General features: G+C 43.5%; 1 protein-coding gene across 5 annotated transcripts in view; it reads right to left on the bottom strand.

Moving 5' to 3' along the window:
* The window catches only part of LOC121293776 (E3 ubiquitin-protein ligase rnf213-alpha-like), a 164,765-nt gene that overhangs the window by 38,196 nt on the left and 108,454 nt on the right, over positions 1–18,115 (bottom strand). For all 5 annotated transcript variants that reach the window (XM_041217087.1, XM_041217086.1, XM_041217088.1 and 2 more), the window contains 11 exons: positions 16,697–16,817; positions 14,764–14,864; positions 13,840–14,019; positions 11,585–11,742; positions 10,627–10,726; positions 5,746–5,857; positions 5,446–5,653; positions 4,070–4,263; positions 3,281–3,406; positions 3,030–3,140; positions 838–1,092 (listed from right to left, as the gene is read on the bottom strand). In XM_041217087.1, the coding sequence (XP_041073021.1) occupies positions 838–1,092; positions 3,030–3,140; positions 3,281–3,406; positions 4,070–4,263; positions 5,446–5,653; positions 5,746–5,857; positions 10,627–10,726; positions 11,585–11,742; positions 13,840–14,019; positions 14,764–14,864; positions 16,697–16,817 (1,666 nt within the window). The remainder of the gene's footprint in view (positions 1–837; positions 1,093–3,029; positions 3,141–3,280; positions 3,407–4,069; positions 4,264–5,445; positions 5,654–5,745; positions 5,858–10,626; positions 10,727–11,584; positions 11,743–13,839; positions 14,020–14,763; positions 14,865–16,696; positions 16,818–18,115) is intronic.

Genomic DNA, 18,115 nt, shown 5'->3' with positions numbered 1-18,115 from the left:
AATAGACCTGGAAATCTCTCCTTTTCATGAAGACAGAAGCCAGAATTTTCCCATCAGTGATTTGGGGGCGGGGCCCGCTCGTCGACGGGAAAATGACGTGGGATGACGTTGGGAGGAACCCCCGATGTCGTCCTGGTCCCTTTAAATTTTCAGGAAGGCAGGCAGACAGCAAAATCAGCTGTCCGCCCGCCAACCTGTCAATGGCCAATTGAGGCCAATGACAGGGTACTTAATGTAATTAAAGGCCCTGCCCGTCCAAACTGGCGGGCAGGCCAGCAGCCCCAGCAGGTTTCTGATAATACATGAAACCTCATCCACCAACGACGGGATGAGGTTTCATGTTCCTTTTTAAAAACTTTAATAAATGTAATGTTATATTTATTAACATGTCCCATCTCGTGTGACATTGTCACATGAGGGGGACATGTTAATAAATCTTTTATTTTTCTATTTTTTAAGTTTTTTAGACTGTCACTAATCTCCCTGAGACAGCACTTAGTCTCAGAGCGCACTTTGACAGCGGGGGAATCCCTCCCCCAACTGCACAGGAAGTGCATAGCGCTTCCCATCGGGCAGGCCGCTGGGCCGGCCTTAATTGGCCCGCCCACTCAAAATGGCGGCAGGCCCCATTTCGGTGGTGGGGGTCGGCTGTCCGCCCGTCTCCAAGCCAGTGGGGCCTGCATGCCCACCAAGGGCAAAATTCTGCCCAGAGACAAGGTTAATCACAGGTTTAATTTACAATGTGAACAGTAAACAGGTATCCGATGACCAAGTGCATGAAGAGGACACTGGCAGAAAATCCCTCAGATAGGAATTGCACGTCTGTAGCTTCCTTACCCTCATTTTTGCAGAGTCGAAAGCAATATTGCGGAGAGGGGATGACAAAACATTTTTTCCACAGATGAACACCAAAGCTGCGTGAACAATTATTTCAATCAAGATGCGCCGTTGGTTTGACTGTGTTGGTGTGATCCGCAGGGAGAATTCCAGGCTTCCTAATTCATTTTTTACCAAAGTAGTGCAGAAATCCTTCAGTGCTGGAGCCTCAAAGAGTCTATTACCCTTAATAAATCTCTGCAAAGTGTCGATTGACTGAAAGATAACACATTTTGCAAGTGAATACATTTGAACCACAGTTTATTTTCTCATTTACAAAATAGGCTGTTAATCCATTTATTGTTTGATGAAAAATTCTCAGCCCTGAGTGACAGAAATTTCACATGGCATTTCAAATTTTTGCACTCATTAATGGTTCCTCATTGGGCACCTAGTGTTGTAATCAAGCCCGACCAGATCATTTTATAAACTTTATATCATTGTTGTCATTTAGGCTTTAGGGTAAGGGGTTGGAAATTGGAGTTGTCAAAAATTCTGATACCATCCACAGGTGCTATTTCTATGCTTTATCTCAGAATCTAAGGAGAAATGAAGACTGTAGCAAAACATTGTAAGGTCCACCATTTTCTCCTGCGAACTTTAACAGTGCCCATTAAAAGTGCTGCTAATGTCAGTAAAGATTATGGGAGAAGGAATGATAGAAGTGGAGAAAGTCAAGTGGGCCACAGCTTTGCCGGCACCGGGGAATTAAGTCTGCATAGCTACAAGAACAAATTTCTCCCCCATTATCTTTTACAATACACACCAGCACTCAGCCATTAGAGATCTTTAATGGCTTAATTTTTGTTTCAGATTGGCATCCAAGAACAATAAGTATGCTAATTTATTGAACTGATGCAGACCTTCAGCTAGCAGAGTATGTTACTGAGCAGTGGCAAAGGTTTACCCTGCACCTAAAATATAAATATATCTCGCTGATGGAGCTGTAAGGTTCTTCAAAAAAACGGTGCACTGTGAATCGTTCCAGTTGTTGCTGGAGCGCTCAACACTGACAGAAATTAGCCACAGTCTCCACTGGTGTTCTCTTTTAATGCTGGTCTTCAATACTTAAATTTCCTACTGCCTCTATTCAAGTTACATCAAACCCAAAACGTGCAATACTCAGACATATGGTGGAAAGAAGCCATCTTAAAAATAGTTCTAACAACTGGCTGGTGTGGCGTCACACTTTTGTAATCCTATTCCTGTTGAGTACAGATTCTATCAAAATCCCTTTAAAACAAATTTTATTTATGGTCTGATTTATGGATGGTTCATCTAGCCCTTATGAGCATTCCTGCTCCCATGGTTGTACTGTCCTTCATGAATGCTAATGTTAAATTCCATCATGAAAACGTGTAAAAGAAAATCAACCTCCACCATAACACAGCTCCCTGGAGAAAGTAATGTTATCTTTGCGGATATCTACTGACCAATCAAATAGATTCCATGATTTCAATGACTAATAATACTACAATGAAATAAGTGCTACATCTGTAAGCAATATAACAAGAGCAGATTAAATTCATTTTAAGTTACAGAAATGACCAATACCTATTCGCAATACTAGCAGATCCTCTGCGATAATGCTAATAATAAACAGAGAATATTCGGTGTCCTGACAGGAGAGTTATACCATCTAATGTATGAGGTGAGTTTATATAACAAAGGAGCGTTTCCACCTTGATAACCCTCTACTAATAGGTATGAAGAAACTCTGAGGAAAATGGCCTACTGTTAAGGTGAAGATGTGTTGCACATGGTCTGCCCCTTTAAGGACACAGGCTAAATATCGGAACAGAGAAGATTTATGATTTTCTCCCACCTCAACTGCCCTTTGGGAAGAAGTGCTACAAGTAGACATCTCCAGAGGTCAATTAAAGGCTAATTGGCGATGCTGAGAGCTGATGTTTAGGTTGGCTGCTGCTTATAAATCTTCTGTTTCTTCCCTTGGGAAGATCAGAAAACAAAAGAACTCACTGGTTTTCTTCCTTTTCATGGGATTGTTCAACTGTGGTTTGCTGTTGGTTTCTTGAATAAGAGATTCTCGCCAATCAGGTGCCAGTGTGATGACGTGCTAGACCCAAACTATTATAGGTATTATAGGTAGAGATTCCCTCTCGGCTGAAGTTACGTCAGAGATTGATTCTTACCTTTGAAGTAGCATGCAAACTGTCATCCTCCGCTGCAAACGAACATGTTACCTCATGGAAGAATGCCAAGGCCATGTAAACCTGCTGATTACTTAAAGGACACTTCAAAGCCTTTAAGGAGCAAAGTTGTGAAACAAATATTAGTGCCAGCAAAATATGCTGGTGTTTAAAAAATGGCACAAAACTGTGACAAAGCATGAGGGTACAGCATTGCTAAATAGAATAAGTAGAAAAGAACTTTCTGCAAATACCTTTAACTTGTTTGTCATGATGCTCACTTGGCAAGTCAAGGCTGCCTCAGCAACTGCATCACGAATGGTTTTATATTGCAGCCCGTAGAAAATAAAGCGATCCATCTGACCACCTGCCCAACAACACTGGAAGAAACAACCACTCCACGAGTCAGCATACTAAACAATCAAGGACTGAGGGAGCAAACCTGCACCAAAGTTAAAATCTCTGCTTTTAAAATTGATGGGCAGTGATTTCACTAAACCACCTGTTTCTTTTTAGCTTTACAGAAGGTGTGCATCACTGAGTTCCATCATTTCAATTAGAATTGTAGAACTTTACAGCAGAGGATCCTCTGCTGGCTCTCTGCCCTTTTCCCACATTCTTTTGAATTTTTCTTTTTACACATTTTTATTCACTTCTGTTTTAAAGGCTTGATTTATGCAACCACTACTCTTTCCAGTAGGGGTTTCCATGACTAAGTAAATCGCTGTGTGAAAATAATTCTCAACCTGTCGCAGTGCTTATTTTGGTGCTGATTTGATACTCATTTGTTTAAAGAAAAATAACTTGTGGTCATACATATATCTCAGCTTATGTTCTATAAAAGTCTATAGTGGTCATTTGTATTCATTAACATTGCAGAATTATGAGATAAGTATGTTCAATGTTAAAGAGTTAAAGTTCCATTTACAATATTGCATATAACAACAAAGAATTATACACATTTACTTGATGGATTTAATAATTTCTAACAGGCAGCATAATAGATTGATGCGTGCATCTAATTTAAAATTAACATGTTTCACCTGTTTTTCAATTATTTTATCTGGAAACATCCAGTGGTTGTCTTTGAGCTGTTGTAAATTCTGAACAAAATCCATCCCGTACTGGTCATAGACTGTCCTCATCAAATAAACTCGATACCAGTCATTGTCAGAATTCAAACAAATCATTTTTATATGTTCAATGAAATTTGCCTTTATGGCTTTGTGTTTCACATCTGAAAATATAATTATATTAAAAATTAGAAATCAAAACTTGAGCAATAATTCAAATTACACAGACCACCATATAGCGAATGTGTTATGTGAGAGTGTAAACAGGGAATTCCTATTCACAAGGAGTGCGTTATGAATAGGACAACATTGTGCCATAGTTAACAAAAAGTAGAGGAGCAATGAAACATGACCATAGTCATGTTCAGCTGTAGCATACTTGCCCCTGAGTGGAAGGTCATGTGTTCAAGTCCCACTCTAGAGACCAGAGTACAAATTTTATGCTGACACTCCAGTGCAGTACTGAAGGAGTGCAGCACTGTCAAAGGTGCCATCATTCACATGAGATGATAAACTGCGGACACGTTTGCCCTCTCAGGTGGACCTAAAAGACTGCTCTCCCCAGCGCTCTGGCCAACATTTATTCATCAAGCTATAACACTAAAAAAAGTTGTCTTTGGATTATCACATTGCTGTGTGCAAATGTGCTGCCACATTTCCTATAGGGACTATACTTCATAAGTATTTAACTGACGGTGAGCATTTTGGGACATTGCTATAAAAATGCAAATCTTTCTTTCCTTTCTATCTCATATCTGTCTCATCATCTCTCTCACTGAATTACATAATAACTTAAACCCTTTGTACCATATAATACAATTCCAGTTAACATTAAGTAACATACTTAATATCTATATCTATCTCTATTTTTCTCTCTCATATACAGTATATATATATCATCCCTATATTTTAGTTGGAAAAAAACTGACTTAATATAAATATTCATTGAATTGATGACAGGAAGAGGAGGATTTTCACCCCATAGATTAGATAGCTGGTACCCGCCAGTGTTAATACCTTTTGTCATTTTAGAGGGGGTGAACAAAAAGGTTGGATCGGTAACACTTCCAGAGAGCAGGTCCTGAGTTGCCATGACAATCTCACCTGGGCCTGGAGTTGGAAGAAATTCAAACACAGCTTACATCCTTTCCAACAGGGAGGGTGGGCATATGCCTGGCTGTGTGAGCTTAGGCCAGTTTCGCTAAATTGAAAAGCAGCCAGCCAGAGCAGCTCTGACAGAGGCTGGAAGCAGAGTGGCTTTTAGGTCCTTTCGGCTGGAGAACAGTTTACGAATGAAGGAGAGTGCTGGGCATAAAATGATTTAAGCTTATTTTCGAATTCTTTACCTGTACTGTTATGTGATTCATACATCAGTTTAGCTGTAAGAGTGAAGCAGAAACGCAGCCTGGCAATGTTCTGCAAGTATTCTGTGGCATTTTCTTCACAGGTAGCTACCTGGTGTCTCGCAAACCTGCTAGCAAAGCTGCAGTTCTGTTTCAACAGTTCTAAACTGCCAAATCCTCCACTTTGTTCAAAGTGACCACATATCGAATCCTTTAAAGGAAAATACATTTAAGGGTTTAGAAGCATGTCCAAATCGTCAAGCCACCTTTAGGAGCGAGATGGACCTAAGCTCTCCGCGTTACCTCAAAACAGTTGATGAACAGAAGATGGAGTTCCTTCAGATCCTCTTTGAAGAATATCTTTTCTTCCAGGCTTGAGAGGTACTTCTGCATAAAGACTTTTACTTTGTCAAAACTACCGAGAGACATAGAAAGTATTAGCATCCCAACATTTTACTCCGTGTTTCATTTATTATATGGAATTTCATATAATTAAGCCATATATTATTGACATGAGCACCCTTTCCAATGCTTAATCAATTCACCTAGTTCACCTTCCTTTCCCCAAATTATTTCATTTCTTGCATCCAAATACAATTCTAGACTTGGAGATGAGTCTTCGGATATTATTCACACTGCAAATTTAGTGTCAGAACAAAGTGATTTCTACTTCCCACTGACACTAAACTAGCTGACCCAACTCCAAACTTCAGTGATACTGTCTGGCAGTCTCAAAACTTTATTTTTACTCTGTATCGAGTCTCAGCCCATGAGGTGTCTGTGCACTTTGTAAACCCACATGTCCTGCTGTCAAATATTTAGAGAACGCTGGTTGAATCTTGCTACATTATACTGGTGTCGATATACCCCCTTCAGGGGGCAGGAGTTGCATCTGCAGCAAGCAGTAAAGGACAACACAGCAATACTCGGGGATTGAAATTCCTTTAGGCCTGTTCACAGAGCATGCGCCTTGACAGGGAGGGCCTGAGGCTGACCAGGAAGTGAGCAATCTGCTGGCACTTGCCAGGCCCCCACAAGCAGCTCATCTATTTAAAGAAATGGGCATTGCCTCACTGGTAGTGGCCACACAAGTCCCAGGAGCTGGGAGGCAGCGGAGCTGCTTGCTTGGTTTTGCTGCTACTGGAATAAGCTGAAGTAGTTTTAAATCACTGTTAGCAGAACACCTATAGTGTGCCATTGTGTTTTTGGTTGGGAGTGACAAAAGCAAACAGAATTGTCTGCAAAATTGGCTACATGCCGGAGTCTGGAACAAAGCAGGAGGGACCCTGGAACTCCCCCGCCAACCCACCCCACCTGAAGACATCATCCCGAGGCTAGCTCCAAAGTGGGCATCATCTACTTACAATTGGCAGTCTGTGGATGCCAATCACGTGCCCTGATACAATTGGCTGGTTTGTGGTGCTGGAAATCTCAGCCTGTAGGCAACTCTTGGGTATCAAGGGATTTGGGCGGTAGAGCTGGTAGGCAGGTGATGAGGTGACTGGGACAGAGAAGGCAAGCTCCTGCCCCTCTAGCTCCACATTAACACAAGTAAAACATTTTTTTATTTACTTTTCCATTATCGGCCCCCAGTGGTCCCTTTAAGGACAGCTGCTTGGGTCAAGGTTGAGCTGGGGAAGCTGAGTAGAGCTCCCCCAGTATATGTTGAATTTAGGGAAATGGTGGGGTGGGGGGGGAGGTTGTAAAAAGGTGTTTAGCCCATAATTGGCATATTCAAGGGGTCCAACACTTATCTTAGGCGGATACATATGATACTTGGTATTTGCCAGCTGCCTATTTGGCAGTTTCTGGGGCAGGTTAGGCACAAGAGACTGCACTAGGAAATTGGTCATCGCCTAGATCATCATGAGAAGGCTAATGTTTATTCAATAAGGTAACTACAGTTAAAAAAGGGGGTTTTGTTTAATCCCTGGGTGACAGGGAATTACTAGATATTGTCACACTTTTGTTCTGCTTCACTGGGAGCGAGAGCTTACTTTCAGAATCACTTTTAACAATGAGCATGAGAAAAATGTCTGGTAAAAGCCTTCAAAACGTTAAAATATTTTGCACCTTCTGTCAACTTCATGTAACTACTGTTAGGAAATAGAAATACGTTAAGTAAGTTATATTGGTTTTTGTGGGGTTAGGAATGTGTTTTAGCTTTAGTGTTTAAGTTTGATTTGTATTTCTGTATCTGTGTGTTAAGGAAGCATCAAGCTGAGTTTTTGTTTCGCTTTAAAAGACAACCACCAGGCAGAAGCAGTCTAGAAGGTTCAGATAGATGGTTCCAAGCCAAAGGTGGTTGAAAGTAGCTGCCAGCAGAGGTTAGGGCATCTATAGCACCCTGGACATGGGGTAAGCCAGCAATGGTCGCGAAGGTCCAGTGATAGACCCGTGGTGTGCCTAAGGTGCCTTATGTTTAATTTTGTCGGGTGCTATGTCTTGGTGCTGACCTCTTGCTAGGAGTGGCATCTGAGACAGCCTGCTGAATCTGCTGTCCTGTTGGCCTCGATGACCTTGGTGGTCGTCCTCTGGCCCGTGGAGCCTGTGCTGGCCCTGCCTGGGAGGGAGCTGCCAGTTCCACAGCTGGCATCTCCCCAGTCGTTGCAGCCTCACCAGATGCAATGGTCACTCTCATCCGGAGTGCCCTGAGAGGCGCCCGCAGAGACGACAGGCAGCTGCTGCACTGACATGAGGTCGCTTCCAACCTCCCTGCTCACCGTGGATGGATGGGCATCGACTGGGAAACTTGATGCCCAGACCATCTCCCACACTGGCACTGACCATCTGAGGTCAATGCTGATGTGAGGGCTTGCTGGTCTGGGTGCATCCCTAGGAAGCCCTGATTGGTCTCCTGGAGGAGCCTCTCCACGACAGTCGCCACTCTCTCCATAAAGGATGCATGGCACTCGGCTATGAAGCTCATTGCTTCGGCAATAGTCTGCGTAGACTCCCCCACCACGGACACCAAGCCAAGCATAGCCCCAAGTATGTCCACCAGATGCTCCTGCACACATGGCCGCATTTCCTGCACTTGCTACATCGCGGAAGACTCCAGAGGCACATCATCAGACACCGACTGAGCATGTGCCTGGTCCCCTGCATTCCTCTGACTGCTGGCATCATTGGCACTCTCTGTCTCTGCCAGCTCCTCCAGCGACTGTGATGTGCCCTCACCGCTGTGCCCCGAGACACTAGCCGATGTTCTAATTCCCACCGAGGTGCTAGTATCTGCGCTGGTGCCTGCCTGACAGAGATGGTGTGATGCTGGTGAGACTTCAGGGCCCTCATGTGTGAGAAGGGGCACCTTCTGCTCCTCCTACTGGCCCTGCTCCGCTGATGCTGAAAGGAAGAACAAGGACGTTGGATCAGTTAATGTGGAGACAATGTCAATGTGCAGCCCTGTCCCCTAGATCATCCTTCCGTAAGCAATGGTCAAGCCATGTTGCAGACTTCAATCACTGAACAGTCAGCACTGCCATGGCTGTTGGGAGAACAATGGCAACCTCAATGCTGGGCAAACATACCTGCCCGTGGCACCCCAGCCTCACCGACCTGGGCACATGGTTCCTCTCCAAATCTAGGGCCTCCTGTTCGAAGCGGCTGAGAATCGCCAACTGTGCCAGGCTGCCGCCAGTCCTCACCCACTCGGCGACATTATGTGCATTCTTCTCCTGTAAAGGAGAGAAGAGCTTTGATTAGTGCTATTTGTACCTGGATTCTCTTCGTGCTCAGCCCACCCCAACCAGAGTGGGACGTTGCAGGGCTCCAGTGCCTCCTCACCCTGCTCCTGCCGAATGCTCACACAAAGATGCTAGGCCTGTCCCCAAACCCCCACCCCCTTTCCCAATGCTGCCTACATCACATTAAGCGCCAAACGGTCTAAACTTCTAAAGCAAGGAGGCACAAGCACGTGGAGAGCAGAGGACAGCAGATCAATTGCTGCCACGTCATCTTGAAGCTCCCTTCCCAACTTGTCATCACCCTGACTTTGACATGTCCTGGAGTTCCAGCACTGCGGCTGGGTACAGCTCCTCCAGGTTGCCCCCAAAACAGTAATGTCAGTTACAGTGTACCACATGCTGCGGGGACAGAACCCATCTCTTCACCACCCTCAGGCTGACCTCAGCATGGGCAATATCTGCTGGCCCACCCAGTGAAGGACACATGTTATCACTCAGACTTGGGAGGGGGGGTGGGTGTGTCTGTGCCAGGGAGAAAGCCTACCTGTTGGGTTAAGTGACCAATGCCAACACAGTACTCACCCTTCCTGAGTGCAACAGGTCATTGAAGCGCTTAAGACTCTGGACCCAGGTGCGCTGCACCACGCCGCGGGAGCTCACCACCTCCGCCACCTCCTCCCAGGCACGTTTGGTCATGTCGAGGGGCCTCCTCCTCCTGTCCTGGAGATACGAGGACCTCCTGCTGTGCTGCCACCTCCTCAAGGAGGGCAGCAAGGCAATCATCAGAAAAATGAGGGGCATGGTGCCCCCCTGCCCTCCCCTCCTGCCTGGCCTGCTCACCAGCAGCGCTCTGGGGAGCCCTTCCACTGGCCATGATTCGCAGCCTTTGAAAGGCCACAGGAGCTTTTTAAAAACAAGCTGCCGGGTCGCCATTGAACCCGGCAGTCAATGCAATCCCGCCACCGCCTGCCCACTCCCACAGTCCTCGGAAACCATGATCCACGTTGGACGGGCCTTAATTGGCCCACCTGCATAGAATGGCGGCGGGGACACAATTGTGGGTGGCGATCAGGTCCATGCCCACCTGCTGCTGCGCAGCCTGCCCAACAGGCAGGAAATTCTGCCCTTGGTTTCAGGGTGTGGTGTGTCTGACCACAGGTTGCCAATTGGTTTACATGGACTGTACTTACTGTGCATATTAGAGTATAAGATATGTTTGTAACTTGTGTTATCCTTACAAATCTGTATTTATCTATAATGGTATAGTTGTGGGTAAAGGAGTATTGTAATATAGTTTATTTTTCCTTGTTAAATAAATGCTTTATTCTTTGGTTAAAAGTTCAACAGCTGACTCCGGTGACTCTGTTCAGTGGCCACTCTTCATGTATCTGAACAAACAATTAAAAGTTAGGATCTACCCACTCTGGGATCAGGCTTGTCCAATGGTAACATCAGCTGGTAGATATTTAAGTCAACAAGTTTATTTTGTCCCCCTTACCTATAATGCAGCATAAGTTTCAGTAAAACAGATCGTATCACAGGATTGATGTCCACGCATTCAGAGAATGGGGTTAAGGTCCGAGTCTGGTAGAGGTTACCTAATATTATAAATAAGGGTTTTATTATAGGTTTGCAGATCACTTCTATTTTAACTTTATTGCTGAACCACATGCAAAAACTTTCAAACATGGTCAGCACACAGGGAATTTAAATTTTTCTTGTACAGGTAGGAAGAACAATGAAAGCCATTGAATCAGGACAGGGTGCAAGTGTGTGTCAGTCTGTAAATCACACTGGTTCTTGACACGGTGATGTACAAAATGAAAAATCACCTGTTGCCTGGTATACTAAATGAATAGTACTTGTGAAATTCATGCAAGATGTGAAGGAATTCATGGTAAAGGTTGAGATCAAAACCATTCTCACAAAGTGTACCTCTCTCTCTCTCTCTCACTGAACCCAGCACTCCAATTCAGCTCAGACCATGGGTTCAAAATCTCTTCTTTGCTGTCTGGGAAGGCCAAAGAGAATCAGCTGGGGGCAGTCTCAGGTGGACAAGAGCTTAACACAAACAAAAATTGAGATCTCATTCCGAATTGCACATGGAATGGAAGGAAATCCCCTGACTGATACAATAGGTGTTATCTTCAATATTTGGGGTCCAAGCATCTTTTCAGGCAGCTTTTCTTTCTATTCAGTGTGTCATTTTGTGGTTGTTCCAAAAGACTGTGAGACTATTGCTGTATGTGTAAGACTTAGCCAACTGCATTATGGTCATGTACCTAATGTGCTGAAGCTTGTTCATCACCCACAATCGTACAGCTTGGGTACAATATAGGCCTGAGGCCTCTGCCCAGTTTAAGTATTAGGCACATGTCATATCAAACTTTGAAGACAGAGTGAAATCTTCAATGCTAAGGTGGTGGAGATTTATTACATTCTACATCAATACAAACCTTTAGGTGATTCCCTGACTGCGATTAGTAATGACAGCAGCAATATAATCACTCCATCACTGGGCGGAGAATCTTCACTGAAGCAAAACCTGGAAACAACCTCCATGAAAAACATATTGCACTTCTGACGGAAGTTATTATGTTTTTCCAAAGCCTTTCTGCAAATCAAAAAGTATATATTTTAGGGATATAAGTACTTTTTAGTGTTAGACTACAACATCACAATACCAAATGATTCGTGCTATACTTGATGGGAAACGGTAGTATCGTGGTTATGTCACTGAGCTACTAATCCAGAGACCCAGTCTAGTACTTTGGAGACATGGGTTCAAATCCTACCATGGCAGCTGGTGGAATTTAAATTCAATTAATAAAATCTGGAATTGAGTCTCAGTTTTGGTGACCAGGAAGCTATCATTGATTCCTGTAGAAACCCACCTGGCTCACCAATATCCTTTAGGGAAGGAAATCTGCCGTGCTCACCTAGTCTGGCCTACATATGACTCCAGAGACAAGCAATGTCTTAAATGCCCTCTGAAATGGCCGAGCAAGCCACTCAGTTCCCAGGGGCAATTAGGGATGGGCAACAAATGCTGGCCTTGCCAGCGATGCCCACATTTCATGGAAGAATTTTTTTAAAAACCTAAATGTGCCTATGCATTGTACAGGAGGACATTGGTACTGGTTCACAAGCAGTTCCGATCTACAGCTCTTGAGCAGAACTGATAAGAATATTCCAGTTTGATCGTGAATCTGTCATTTTATTTTCTGCTGTTTTTAATAGATATATTAGAATTCGGTAACTTTTCACTGCTTCTATGGATCATTCAGACATTGGGGTCCATTTTTAAGTCATTAGGTGTCACATTTTAGTTTACATTTATTTTTACTAAAAAGCATTCGAGTGGCTGGGTATACAAGGACATGAGCAGGCCAAATCTTGTCTTCAGATGATGGGAATAGAGAGGCCACATAAAAAAGCAAAGGGATAGCTATGAATGTGGGTAAGTGAGTAAGTATCTGGCGGGGGGAGAAGTTAAGCGATGATGACAGCAGTGAACTCAGCCTAGAAGTGAGTTGAGATGGAAACTAAATCACTGGAGATAAAGAGTGACTCAAATGTAGAAGCTGAGGAAAGCAGTGAGGATATCACAGTGAGCAATTTGGTACGGGGCATGGATGGGCAGCAGAGAACAAGAATTCAAAAGGAGAGGTGAGAGGGTTGGAATAAGGTGAGGTGCTTAAAGGAGAAAAATGACAAGGGAGTAGAGTGATGGATCAAGGTGAGACTTGGTGACGAGGGTTGCACTATCACTATGGCAAATTGGGCCGGGCAGGTAGTGGAAAGTATAACCAGGCAAGGAGGTTACAGTAAAGGGTGAGGTCATCGCCTGTGAGCCACCTATCATGTCAGTGCAATCACATGAGTGCAGCTCCAACAACACTCAAGAAGCTGGGTGCTGTGCAGGACAAAGCAGCCTGCTTGACTGGCACCCCATCCATAAACATTCACCCTTTCCACCACTGAAGTACAGTGGCAGCAGTGTGTACCACTGATGCACTGCAGCAACTCACCAAGGCTCCTTAAACAGCACCTTCCAAACCCATGACCACTACTACCCAGAAGGACAAGGGCAGGAGGCACATAGGAACACCACCACCTAGAAGTTTCCTTCCAAGCCACTCACCATCCTGACTTGGAAATATATCGCCGTTCCTTCACTGTCACTGGATCAAAATCCTGGAACTCCCTTCCTAACAGCACTGTGGGTGTACCTACACCACATGGAGTGCAGCGGTTTAAGGAGGCGGCTCACCACCATCTTCTCAAGGGCAATCAGGGATGGGCAATAAATTCTGGCCCAGCCAGTGACCCCCACATCCCATGAATGAAGAAAAAAAAAGCAGCCAGAGTGTAGCAAGGGGGAAGGATAGTGAAAGGTTGGGGTAGGGGTTTGTGTTCGGTAGTGGGTAGTGGGTGGTGGGGGGACAGGGGCTGGTGGGGGACCGGTGAAATGTGAATCCCGGTTAACACATTCTCAAACAGTATGTTAGGGAAGACGTATTCTACCTCGCATACACTTTCAACAGAAACCCCAAGATGTGACTCTAGTTCAACATAAATCCAGCAGAAAATCCTGCTCACAATGCCCCAAAGAAATAATTAATTTTGGCACAAACTCTTGTACTCTTTTATTAAAGTAATTAGACAAAGGATAAAACTTTGAAACTTGGTTTGGAAGAGTCAAACTTACTTTAACTGGATGGAGACTTCAATTTTAAACGAACCTGGCACAGTTGCCTTACACTTTGGACATAAAGACTGAACTTCAAATGAACTTTCCAGACAGTTGATGCAAAAGACATGTTTACAGGGAAGGCAAGCTGGATCCTTCAGCTCCCCAAGGCAGATTGGACATTCCTTGATACCATATCTGAGTAAGAAAATATTAAGAAATTGCAATATTGACAATTTTCTCTGAAGAAGAGTCATACGGACTGGAAACGTTAACTCTGTTTCTCTCTCCACAGATGCTGTCAGACCTGTTGAGCTTTTCCAGCATTTTTCCATTTTTATTTCAGATTTCCAGCATCCACAGTATCTTATAGTATATCAACAGTTCCCTAATTTAACACCTGTTTTTCTATCCTGCATTCTCTTCCAAAAGGAGAGGCTTCAGAATTAGCCACAACTTGCATCAGTGCCGTTTTGTGTTTGGTATGATTCAAGTGAGCCTTGAAGCTTCGTCTTTTTCTCTCCTGATGCACAATTTTTTTCCGTCAGGGGATCAGCAAAGAAATGATCCACTTAATCAAGTGAGTCCTGCCACCTCCAGTTCCAGACATCAAGAAATTTGATGTCCCCCCCACCCCTCCCAATCTAGTTGATAGAGAAGATAGTGATACTGCATTTGCAGCCAAGCTGCTCTAATATATATTCAGCGTCTTTTTGATTTAGATGTAGAAATAGGCCAATTGACATTGTCCATGTTTGGGCAATGTTGTAGTATTATGTGTTGCAGCATCATGTAATGGATGCCAAGCACTAATTTAAGGAACAAAGGCAAACTGAATAGAGCTGCTGGCCAAAAGTGACACTTTAACACCCAGCAACACAAATATTTGCAGGAACTACATGGGATGTGTCAACGAACGGCATCTTTATGGGTGAATGTTACCTGTAGTCCAAGTGACTAGCTTCCTCATTGCACATCTGCAGAACTTCAATAACTGCTTCAACTGTTCTGTTCTTTTTCAAATCAGCGGATGTTCTGAGGATCTGTGTTAAACCGTTGAATAAGTTGTCACTGTTCAATGTAACCACAAAACTAATTCTTCATAAGGAAATGGAATAATTCCAGGGATAAAAGCACAGGAAACTTCTAAATGACAATTTACAGATCCTCTTATCGAAAACTCATTTCCTATTATGAGAGCCAGGTCTAGAAATGACTGTTTGTGCTTTAAATGGAAGAACAGTTAACATGCCCTTCCAACTTCCTTCTATCTACTATTTTTAAAAGAAGGTTTATATGAAATGAATTAGTGCCGCCATTATCACAGTAGAGAAAGGAAGGAGCAGGTGAGTGTCATAAGGATGCATTAAGTCTTTGTCCTCTTATGTTATGAGCAGTACAATTGATGGACCTTTAGCCTTTAAATAAAATTAACTTGGAAGCTTCTTCTGAGAAAAGTGTTTCTTAAGGACTTTTTTGTTGACATTTGAGAATGGATTTGTTTCGTCTCTGAGACCCTAGGCTGAATACACAAACTATAGTTGTACTCCTTGGAATTTAGAAAGTTTAGGAGATGATTTGATTGAAATTTTTAAGATATTAAGGGAAACAGGTAAAAACTGATAGATTTTAGGTAATCAAAGTTATTAAGGGATCTAGGGTTATGTCACAGAGGGGAGGTGGTGGCATAGTAGTATTGTCACTGGACTAGTAAGCTAGAGACCCAGGGTAAAGATCTGGGTTCCTGGGATCAAATCTCACCATAGCAGATGGTGAAATTTGAATTCAATAAGAAATTAAAGGTCTAATGATGACAATGCAACCATTGTTGTAAAAACCCATCCATTTCACTAATGCCCTTTAGGGAAGGAAATCTGCTGGTCTGGCCTACATGTAACTCCAGACACACAGCAATGTGGTTGACTTGTAGATGCTTGCTAAAATGGCTTAGCAAACCACTCAGTTCGCAAAGGCAGTTAGGGATGGGTAAGAAATGCTAGCCTAATCCATAATTTCACTGAACAGTGGAAAAGGGTCAAGGGACTCCTATTTCCTTACAGCACAGCCAGAAAGGAGAAAGCACCTTCACTTTGTTGGCTGTGAGGGGCTTGTATAAGCTTTGGTACAAAAATGACCACAACTGGCATTTTAGTAAAGACGGCTGGTATGGAAAACAGAATTTGTATTCTTTTAGTAAGACATTCTTCTGAGTCTGGCAGATCTTGGGGCAGTTTTAAGCTAATTTAGCCTTTCCTTTATTTAACCTGGGGATACTTGAGGATGGTGGCCTTGAAATTTTGAGAAAAGTTCTATTGAAGTTTTGATATAGTTGAGATTTTATGTAAAATCTGCAAAAGAATTTATACGAGGGGCAGAAACGGAATGTTGACTTTCTCAATAAAGCACAGATGGTGATAAATAATGGGTGGAATTCCTAAAGCAAGTGGTTACTGGTATGAAAAGGACACTCATGTTGACCAGCTTATGAATGAGGAATTGCAGGATATATGCATGTAAAGTTAAAGAATAATCGTTTTGCTAGGCTAACGTGTAGAGTTTTTCTTCAACTTTGCACCACTAGGAAGATGACCCCTGTGTGACTTGCAAGGTAATGGCTTGCTTAGTCATGGTGTAAACAGTGAGTTATTCGCAGTGCAAATAGATGAGATATTTGCACACGATATAAGTGTTAATTGTCAATCTATGATTATTAAGAGAAAGATAAAGAGACATCCAGGAATCGCATGTGCTTAGCATTCTTGACAAGCAAGTATGTTTTTATAAGCCTAAAATTATTTAAAACATAATAATTGCCATATACAAGTCACTGTGTACATGATGACAAATTCATTCATTGCTGAGTTTTGTTCTTTACCTTCTGAAGCTGTGCACAATGTTTTACAGCAATGTCCCTTAACTTGGCATCGGTGTCAGCTACACTGAAAACGACATGTTCGATAAACACGCCCAACACAAGTGCACGTTCCCAGTTTGATCTAACAGACAATAAAATAAATAATGTTAATTCTCTTTATATGATTCTAAAATTGAAATGGATCATGGTAAGAATAAAAAAGTATAAACTTTATCAGAACTAAAGTGTACATTAGTCTTAGCATTTAGGTGATGATATATAGAAGGGTATGCAATCAGTTTGTATCACAATCTCCTTCAGGCTGAGTGCTCGATCCCATGTGGCAGGTACCAGTGAGGTGTGTTTTCACAAGGAGGGACAAAATGCAACCCAACTTGTCTGTCCTGGCTATTTGTTAAAGCAAACCAAAACTAATGCCACTGCTCTCCTCTCTCTTAATAGACTTGCATCACCCTCTGCTCTCTCCTACCATACAACATGCTGAAATCATGCATTACATATACTGGTAAAACAATGGATGTCTCAGGTCACAAAGAGTATGAAATTTGTATGTTGGCCTGTGTTAACTAGATTATTCTTGTCCAGGTTCATGGTCACAAATGAGAAAACATTGAGGAAAAATACATTTTATATTTGCATTGACTTCTCCAGTTATATTAGAGACTAAAGGAAAACATGGGCAGAATTTTATGTTTCCAAACCAGCGGGTTTGAAGGTGAGGGGGTGAGCACAAAATTTGTCAGATGGCATTCCCGACGAGTTCTCGTCCTCCCTGACCTCCCCGCAATTCTAATACAGGTGAGGCCCGCCTGCCCTTGTCCCATTTGAGGCCCTTAAGTGGCCAATTATTGACCACTTAAGGGCTGTTTTCGCCCAGCTTCAATTTTCAGGCTGGTGAGAGGAGCACAGCAGCAAGACTGGAGCCTAAAATTATCCATGGTCAGACCACGGGGGGTGGGTGTGGGGGCGGATGGGATGGGTGGGGTGCCTCCATCAGGCACCCTCCCCTGCAAAATGTCTGACCTCTACAAGGGCTCTGCCTCTACCACAGGCCTCTTGAACATACCCAACCCCCACTCTGTCCACCTCCCCAAGCCTCAACTACCCTCCCTACCCTGAAGCTACTAAAATTTAGCTGTTCCTGGACTCCTGGGACTGAAGCTCTGGGAACTGCTTGCAGTCCCAGTTCCGTCCACTGCTGCTTCAGACTGGTCGGCAACTCTCTGAGGCGGGGCTTCGTCCCAAGAGAGGAGGACGTCCTTCCTGAAGTCAATTAACGTTTTTTGGAGCGTTAAATGGCTGCACGCCAGGCAGTACCGGCAGGGATGTGTTTGGATGGCGGGAAGGGAAACCCTGTCATCAAAAAATCCAGACCATAGCCACAGATCTGAAATAGGGTGGGGCAGGTTTGCAACATGA

Source organism: Carcharodon carcharias, chromosome 22, assembly GCF_017639515.1.
Source record: "Carcharodon carcharias isolate sCarCar2 chromosome 22, sCarCar2.pri, whole genome shotgun sequence".
In the NCBI taxonomy this organism is placed as follows: domain Eukaryota; kingdom Metazoa; phylum Chordata; class Chondrichthyes; order Lamniformes; family Lamnidae; genus Carcharodon; species Carcharodon carcharias.
Note: the sequence above shows the minus strand (reverse complement) of the source record. Positions and strands in the feature narration are given on the sequence as shown.